Below are 9773 nucleotides of genomic sequence, written 5' to 3' on the forward strand. Positions count from 1 at the left end.
GATATTTTCAATCCTTTTCAAGACTTTTCAATTGTTTATATTGACGATGTTCTAATTTTTTCTTAAAACATCGATCAACACTTTAAGCATCTTCAAACATTTTTGACGACAGTCAAAAGAAACGGTTTAGTTGTGTCTAAACCAAAAATTAAACTTTTTCAAACAAAAATCCATTTTCTCGGATTTGAAATTCATTTGGGTCTAATAAAACCCATTCAAAGGTCCATTGAGTTTGCCTCAAACTTTCCAAATCAAATTACAGATAAGACCCAACTACAAAGATTTTTGGGATGTCTCAATTATGTGTCTGATTTCCTTCAAAATATCAGACCATCTGCAAGTCGCTTTTTGAGAGACTCAAAAAGAATCCAAAGCCCTGGACTGAAGAACATACCAAAACAGTCCAAAAAATCAAATCCCTTGTCAAGTCAATTCCGTGTTTATCGCTGATAAACCCAAGGGCTAGTTTAATAGTGGAGACCGACGCATCCGATATTGGATATGGAGGAATCCTAAAACAGTCCCTTGACAAGAAAGAATCCATTGTCCGTTTCCATTCGGGAATATGGAATTCTACTCAAAAAAATTATTCAACAGTAAAGAAAGAAATACTTTCAATAGTACTTTGTGTACAAAAATTTCAAAGTGATTTGATTAAGAAAAGTTTTGTTATCAAAACCGACTCAAGGGCATCTAAATTTGTTTTAGAAAAAGATGTCAAGAATCTTGTGTCTAAACAAATTTTTGCTAGATGGCAAGCCATTTTATCTTGCTTCGACTTTCAGATTTTGCCTATAAAAGGGATCGAAAACCCCTTGGCAGATTACCTCTCAAGAGAGTTCTTACTCTCAAAGAAAAATTCTCCCTAACCCATCTCCATCTCCCAGCAATGACCGGAAAGAAAGTGATAGAAAAAGGGAAGAAGCCCAATGCTTCTTCAAGCACACCTACTCCAATGACATCCGATAGCTATGCAATGGATTCTGGCTTCACATTGGTGACCAGATCTAAAGCAAAGCTTTCTCAAAAACAGGCGGAGGTTATCACTCCGACGAGGCCTTCAGCCTCTTCAACACGGCCATCTGCCGTTACTCCATCGAGACCCACTATCTCTTCCACTTCAAAGGGACCTTCTGTCCCCTCGACCTACTCGGACGCTGTTGTTCCCGTTCGTTTTTCTCCAATTCCTGAAATCAAAACCTATTTTCAAAAATCTGTGTCTATACCAGAAGCTCTGGTAGAACCAGAATACGACGACCCGAAAATCGGCGAAGTCGTTAAAAAAGCCTATCCATCGGGATTCTTTTATATCCCAGAAGATCTTCATAAAACCAGAAGGTTTTATGAATTCATTCTAGTCGACACAAAGTCCGTCGAAATTACTCATATTCCGAGTCGCGATGATCCTTCGAAAATCGCGTATTCAAAATTAAAAAATTTTAAAGTCATGAATCCGACGTATTGGAATCAAGACCCATACACGGAAAAGACATTCTCAAAACCTTTTGTTCCTCATTCTTACTCATACAGAGACTATCAGATGGCATGGTTCAATGTCATTTGGTATCAAAATTACGAGCATTCATGGTTGATTCAATTCTGCCAGAATGCTCATAAAATTCATTACCCATTTTGGTTCATCAAATGGTGGAAAATCTTTGGATCAGCCAAAGATATATTTCCAGTTCCAATCCAAGAATCGTTCCACTATTTTGTTCAAAACATATTCAAAATCCCATTTCCATTGACCATGCGCTTTTGCGTATATTTTCAAATTCCTTGGATTTTAACTTGGAATTTTCAAATTAAAGAGACCGAAGACCAAATAAAACAGGTCTTTAAAATTATCAAAATCAAATGGTGGGATAAATATACTTATACCCACGCAGACATCAAAGCGGTAAAGGTCTGGCTATCTGAGAATGGCCACCTTCAGGATTTATCCAAGAAGAAGACCTCTGAATTCCTTAATTCAAAGTCGAGGCTACTCGCCGCATTAGCCCAGACAACTTCGGAAGCTGATTTTCAAAAGCTTCTTCAAGAAGCCACATCAGTCGGTTCAACATCTTCTCCTTCTATTATAGAGGAAGAAGATGAAGACACGATCTATGATCTCAATGATCCATTTTTGGATTCACAACCACCTTTGTAGATATCATCATCTCAATGACTGAATAGTCGTTAAACTAATTAAAAAAAAAAAATAAATAAATAAATCCGTGAATGGAATATGTTCCCTGACAAATTCCATTCAATTTTCCTTCTTTTGGCACCTTGTCTATTTTGATTTTTCCTATTATTGTACTCTTTCTTTTTCATGTAAATACATCTACGTACCTCTATGTAAAAATATGTATTATGTAAAAACATGTATTAAAAGTTATTAATTAAGCTATGATGATAGAGCTCATGTAAATCGGATCGGCCCCAACAATGCTATCAAATGAAAAAGCCAAAGTTGAGAATGGACCTAAGAAATCCTATCCATTTTTGGAGTTTGCGTTGTTCCGACTCCCATGTTACGACCCTCTGAATGTGTAGTTGCTCTAGAGCAACATGTAGGCGGAACATGGGAATCTCACGGTGCAACCTAGTGGTGGAGACCATAGGATGTGTTGATATACTTCCTTCTCCCACTGACTATAAATACTTTCTCTATTCACCTTGTTATTGACTCATGCAAATACCTTCCAAATGGAGGTCGCTACTAGGGCGACACGAGCCCGAGCGTGAATCTCACGGTGTGAATTTTTTAGAGAGCGATAAAAGAAAAAGATGTATCTCATATACCTTTTTCCTCCCACTAAGTATTTTAGACGGTTGGGTATACTTATTACTTAGGTATATTCCGACTAATTAAATATAACTTAAGTATAGGTGATTTTTCCAAGTATAACATTTATACTGGATTTTTACCTATGATGTCTAGGTGATTTTTCATTTTTTTTAAAAAAAAAATCCTTACATCACTCACGCATGCTCATAAAACTGGGCTAACTAAGCTCAAGTACTGACCCGATCTCCAGGTAGCAGGTGTTCCGTAAACCGTCAACTTAACTACCTCCAGCCTTAGACAAGATCATGCCAGGTGAGTTTTCTTGTAACCGTAGTTTTACAAGATATTGACCTATTTTAACTATTAAAATTGATCGTGCTTGGTTGTTAACCTTAAGTGAGCATGCATTTATCTTTGTTATAGATTTTAACATCTATCTCGTTTTATGACGTTGAAAATAACCTATAACATGCTTTATATAACAATTATATAATCATCCATTTCATGCAATAATATAAAAATTTATATCTATCACTCATGGAACCCTAAACATGCATACTATACATTATAACACTTATAACATACTTGGAATGCATGAAACATGCTTAGCCTATGGTAAGTCGATCCTTCACAGGTTGTTCGTGTTAAACATAGAATAGACCATATATGTATATAGTAAGATAATCTAGTGATTTACTAGTTTGTTACCAAATGTATGATTTACTGGTTTGTTACCAAATCTATGATTTCATAGTTTTGTTACCAAATCTATGATTTCATGGTTTGTTACTAAATCTATGATTTAGAATGTAATCTTCATTATACACATATATAAATACATGAGGTCGTGACCCTAGGTCATTGTGCCATTCAACCTAACATGGTATCAGAGCCAAGGTTTATTTTTTAAATGTCTACCATATCTTCTTCCTCCTCTCCATCCACCATCTCCAACACCGTCTCAACTACCATGGTGACCTTTGCCCAATCCCTCTACACCATGCTGTCACAATTCGTCTAACCAAAAACAACTTCATCATATGGCGTGCCCAGCTCCTCCCCTACCTACGGAGTACGAAGCTTATGGGCTACCTCGATGGCACCAATGCCGCACCTGCCAAGCTGGTCCCTTCCTCAACTGCTTGTGCAGAGTTGGTCTCTAATCCGGCCTATAATCAGTGGTATGATCAGGATCAACAAGTCCTTAGCGGCCTTCTCTCCTCCATGTCTGAGGAGATTCTTCACGATGTGGTTGCTGCTACTACGTCCAAGGAGGTGTGGGATACCCTGCAGAGGATGTTTTCATCATCAACTCGTGCTCGCACTACTCAGATTCGTGTTGAGCTCACCACGTCCAAGAAACGAGATCAATCTGTTGCAAATTATTTTCGCAAGATCAAAGGGCTAGCCACCGAGTTGGCCGCCGCCGGCTCTGCCTTGCAGGATGATGATGTGATCGCGTATCTTCTCGCTGGTCTTGGCCCTGACTATGATCCCTTCGTCACCTCAATGACTACCAAGAGTGAAGCCCTCACGCTTGATTATGTGTTTGCACATCTAATGACGTATGAAGCTCGCCAACTACAACACCAGGCTGAACTTCAGTTAAATCTGGGATCTTCTGCCAATTATGCTAGTCGTGGTGGTCAGCAGAAGAATCGTAGGTGTAGGGATCGTGGTCGTGGTCGTTCTCAAGGTTATGCACCCTCTCGTCCTGTTGGTGATCGCCGTGGCCCTTCTGCTCGTCCTTCCTGCCATATCTGCGGCAAAGTGGGGCATACTGCTATCAGCTGCTGGCATAGGATGGATGAGTCCTATCAAGATGAACCTTCTTCTACTCCTCCTACGGCACTGGCGGCTACTTCCTCTTACAAGATTGACCCAAATTGGTACAGCGACACAGGCGCTACGGATCATATCACCAGTGACCTGGATCATCTCGCTGTGCGTGAACGTTATCATGGAGGTGAACAAGTTCAAGTCGGCAATGGAGCAGGTTTGCGTGTTTTGCATACTGGTCATTCTCTAATTAATACTACTACTCGTCCTCTTGCATTGCGTAATATTTTGCATGTGCCTGAAATTTCCAAACATCTTCCTTCCGTTCATAAATTTTCTCGTGATAATGACGTATTTTTTGAATTTCATCCTTGGCATTTTTCTATAAAGGATCAACGGTCGAGGAAAAGTCTCCTAAATGGGAGGTATGAATCTGGTCTTTATCCTAATAAGTCATCCGATGTCGATGATCTCAAGCACGCCTTGGTGAGCAGATCTACTACTCACGCCCAATGGCATGCACGTCTTGGACATCCTTCATCTCAAGTAGTAAAATCAATTTTGCGTCTCAATAATATTTCGTGTGCTAATGAGTCATCTTTGTCAGTTTGTAATGCGTGTCAGTTAGCAAAAAGTCATCAATTACCATATACTAGTTCTTCCCATAGGTCTTCATCACCTTTGGAACTTATTTTTTCGGATGTGTGGGGCCCTGCACCTCCATCTGTTGGGGGTTTTAAATATTATATTAGTTTCATTGATGATTTCAGTAAATTTTCGTGGATCTATTTGATGCATGATCGTACAGAAGCTCCTCGTATGTTTTTGCAATTCCAAGCTCATGTTGAGCGCCTCCTAGATACTAAAATCAAGTGGGTCCAATCTGATTGGGGTGGGGAATATCAGAAAATTCATAACACATTTTTTCGTTCCCTTGGAATTGCTCATCGTGTTTCGTGCCCTCACACACATCAACAAAATGGGTCTGCTGAACGTAAGCACCGTCATATTGTTGAAACTGGCCTAGAGCTTCTAGCTCATGCTCATGTACCTATTAAATTTTGGGACGATGCGTTTCTTACAGCCACATATCTCATCAATTGTCTTCCTACTCGTGTCATCGATAAAAAATGCCCCTTAGAGCTTCTTTTTCATACCCCACAAAATTACGCCTTATTAAAATTTTTTGAGTGTGCTTGTTGGCCTCATCTTCGTCCTTATAACAAACAAAAGCTCTCTTTTCGATCAAAGGAACGTGTCTTTCTAGGCTACAGTTCTTTACATAAAGGGTATAAGTATCTTGACACCGATTCTGGTCGTGTCTATATGTCTAGAGACGTCATATTTGATGAAAATATTTTTCCATTCAAGAGAGCCCCACCTAATTCTTCCCCAATCATGCAGTCGACGCATAATGCCCCTGATTTGTGCACCTTGCATTTGGGTAATAGCAGTACTAATTTGGAGAATGATCACATGCATATGTCTGGGCCTACTAACTTTTTGGATGCAGAAAATTTGGTGTCTACATCAGCTTCGGAATTGCCGCAGCAATCCTCCGCGTCGCTGCCATGCGAATCAGCGTTGGTTGTTCTGCCAATGATTGAGGTCTCGGCTCCTCCGCCAGCAGATGATATTGCGCAATGCCCGGTCGAATCCTCAACCGCTGGTCAACCAATTGCTGTAGCATCGGTTGCTCCCCTCGCAACGGCTGATATGGCTGTCCCCTTAAATGTGGATCCTGCACCTACTACTCATCCGTATGGTACTCGATTGAAGCACAATATCAAGAAACCCAAGGTGCGTACAGATGGAACAGTAACATATCTTGTAGCTCAGTCTTCTGCCTCTGAACCTACTTCACATATTACTGCTATGGAGCATCCCCTCTGGCGTCAGGCAATGAATGATGAATTTCAGGCACTTAGTTCCTCCTCGTGCTGGTCTTAACGTTATTGATTGCAAATGGGTTTTCAATCTCAAGCAAAAGCCAGATGGCTCTATTGATCGCTACAAAGCACGCCTGGTTGCTAAAGGTTTTAAACAGCAGTATGGCATTGATTATGATGATACCTTTAGTCCAGTTGTTAAGCCCACTACCATTCGTCTCTTATTATCTCTTGCTATTTCTCGTGGTTGGGCTATTCGGCAGATTGATATTCAAAATGCTTTTCTTCATGGCTTTCTTAATGAAGATGTTTATATGAAGCAGCCCCCTGGATTTATGGATTCTCAACACCCTGGTTATCTCTGCAAGCTGGATAAGTCACTTTATGGCCTTAAACAATCTCCGCGTGCCTGGTTTTCTCGCCTTAGCTCCAAACTATTACAGCTGGATTTTACACCTTCAAAGGCTGATGTTTCTCTTTTCATTTTTAACAAGACGGGCATTCAGATGTATATTCTCATCTATGTTGATGACATTATTACTATCAGCTCATCTTCTACGGCTACTGAGAAACTTCTTACACAGCTTCAGGATGATTTTGCCGTCAAGGATCTTGGCATTTTGAGTTATTTTCTTGGGATTGAGGTCCGCCATACTTCCAATGGACTTATTCTAACACAACATAAATACATTCAAGATTTATTGTCCAGAACCAATATGCTCACCTCCAAAGGTGTGCCCACACCTATGCTTCCTAATGAGAAGTTGTTATTGGATGGTGGTGAAAAGCTTTCGCCTGAAGATACTACTCGCTATCGGAGTGTCGTTGGTGCTCTCCAATATTTGTCTCTAACACGTCCTGATATATCATTCTGTGTCAATAGAGTGTGTCAGTTCATGTCCTCCTCGACATCTATACGTTGGGCGGCAGTCAAACGAATTCTCCGTTATCTACATGACACTATTGATATGGGTTTGTGTCTTACAAAGTCCAGCACTGATTTGTTGAGTGCCTTTTTGGATGTTGATTGGGCCGGGAATCCTGATGATCGTCGAAGCACTGGAGGCTATGTGATCTTCTTTGATGGCAATCTTATCTCTTGGAGTTCGAGGAAACAATAGACAGTTTCTCGTTCTAGTACGGAGGCCGAATATAAGGCGGTTGCTGATGCCACCGCCGAATTAATTTGGATCCAAGTTCTCTTGCGTGAGCTCGGGATCTCGCAAGCGCGAGCGCCTAGCCTATGGTGTGACAACATTGGTGCCACCTACCTGTCCGCCAATCCAATCTTTCATCGACGAACGAAGCATGTTGAGGTTGACTATCACTTCGTTCGTGAACGAGTATCGTCTCGTCAGCTTGATGTTCGACTCATTTCCTCCAAGGATCAGCTCGCCGATATCATGACAAAACCATTGCCAGCTCCTTCTTTTAGCAATTTTAGGCGCAATCTGAACTTAGTAGTACATCGTCCAGATTGAGGGTGGGTGTTAAACATAGAATAGATCATATATAGTAAGATAATCTAGTGATTTACTAGTTTGTTACCAAATCTATGATTTACTGGTTTGTTACCAAATCTATGATTTCATAGTTTTGTTACCAAATCTATGATTTCATAGTTTTGTTACTAAATCTATGATTTAGAATGTAATCTTCATTATACACATCTATAAATACATGAGGTCGTGACCCTAGGTCATTGTGCCATTCAACCTAACAATTCGTAACTAGAGCTGGGTCAATTTACCGTTTTACCCCTAAAGTTACTGCTTGTTCCTTGAGTCCCACTGATCATCTAATGAACAATTGGTTTGTGGTCCAACCACCAAACCAAATCCCTCTCGGGCCAATGAGAGGGTGGGGCCACTTGTTCAAGACTTGGAGTAAGTACTTGAGGGAACAACCTCTCTACTATCCCTAAAAGCGGGTAGGTGTAAATTCCATCTTACACTCTATGTCCCCAGCTATTCACCCAGTCTTACCCTTGAAATGGGAGGCTTATTGAGTTGGCGAACTCGGGTCACTCTCACCCATGCAAATCTAAGGATAATTCTGAATAAACAGGAGTTCATAGTTAGCTCAGGATTAAGATCGAGTTACCTAGGTCATTGAATGAAAAAATCAGTCTCAACAATAAACGACATTATAAAGTGAGAGTGGTTTTCTTCATGGTCCAATCTTATGCAATACTCATTGTATAGGACGCCCCCACTCACATGTACAATTTAGTGATCACATTGTTTATATCATCTACAAAAGTGGGCCGCATCCATAGTGTACTCAACTTTATCCCTGTACTATAGATCATTTTGTGTCTCTACATATAGTTCAAGTAATCTTGATCCACTCTGATGTCTCTACATATAGTTCAAGTAATCTTGATCCACTCTGATGTCAATTCAAGTAATCTTGATCCACTCTGATGTCAATTCAAGTAATCTTGATCCACTCTGATGTCTCTACATATAGTTCAAGTAATCCTACTAAACCCTACAAATACAATGAATTCTATTGATTGATCATTAATAAAAGAAGACTAATGGAGATGCGGGTAAAAGAAGACTAATGGATATGCGGGCAATCGATCCCCGTGCCACTCGCATGCAAAGAGAGCACTCAACCATCTTAGCCACATCCCCACAATTCTTACATCACAAAACCCATAGGTCCTATCATCAATAATAGTGAAAATGAAATACTATCTCTCATCATTATGTCATAAATAAGAAAAAATTGAAAAGAAATAATATATTTAACAATTGATAGTATTCTTTGGAGATGCATGGTAACGATCCCCGCACCTTTCGCATGCAAAATGATTGCTCTACCCTCTGAGCTACATCCCCACAATTATCCCTGCTCATTATGTCGTAAATAAGAAAAAATTGAAAAGGAATAATATATTGTGATTTTGCTTTTCTTCAATTTTGTACAATTTGTTCAAAAGTGTCATTTTTCTCCACAATTTCAACACTTTACGTTTGGTTTGTTTAGAGATTTTTCTCGATTCCTTTATTTTGATCGCCCATGTTTGTTTGGGCTCTTTGTTTTACTTCTTTTCCTTTGATCAACACGGAGAGTATTGCCAGATGAATCTCAAATTTTCCATTTGGGAATACTTTCACTGACATCTTGAATTTCATCAAACTTCAGTTTATCAGATTTTCGTGAACTGTTGATTGCAGCAACAACAGTATACCACGACTCAGGTAAAGATGACATCAAAATTACTACTTTAATTTCATTTTTGAACCTAATTTTCATTGAGCTCAATTGACTGACAATCACATTGAACTAATTTATATGATCTACAACAAATCTACATT

General features: G+C 39.7%; 1 protein-coding gene and 1 non-coding gene across 2 annotated transcripts; both read left to right on the plus strand.

The window, feature by feature from the left end:
* Positions 1–3859: 3859 nt before the first annotated feature.
* LOC147793131 (uncharacterized) lies at positions 3860–7565 on the plus strand. The gene is made up of 4 exons (XM_087121864.1): positions 3860–4772; positions 6069–6355; positions 6540–6604; positions 7154–7565. The coding sequence occupies exons 1-4, from the start codon at positions 3860–3862 to the stop codon at positions 7563–7565; spliced, it is 1677 nt and encodes a 558-aa protein (XP_086977990.1).
* Positions 4211–4350, plus strand: LOC111807853 (small nucleolar RNA Z247). The gene has a single exon (XR_002816998.2). It is a non-coding gene; the product is annotated as a small nucleolar RNA Z247 (small nucleolar RNA).
* Positions 7566–9773: the final 2208 nt, after the last annotated feature.

The sequence above is a fragment of the Cucurbita pepo genome, chromosome 3 (genome assembly GCF_057944985.1).
Source record: "Cucurbita pepo subsp. pepo isolate OVF chromosome 3, ASM5794498v1, whole genome shotgun sequence".
In the NCBI taxonomy this organism is placed as follows: domain Eukaryota; kingdom Viridiplantae; phylum Streptophyta; class Magnoliopsida; order Cucurbitales; family Cucurbitaceae; genus Cucurbita; species Cucurbita pepo.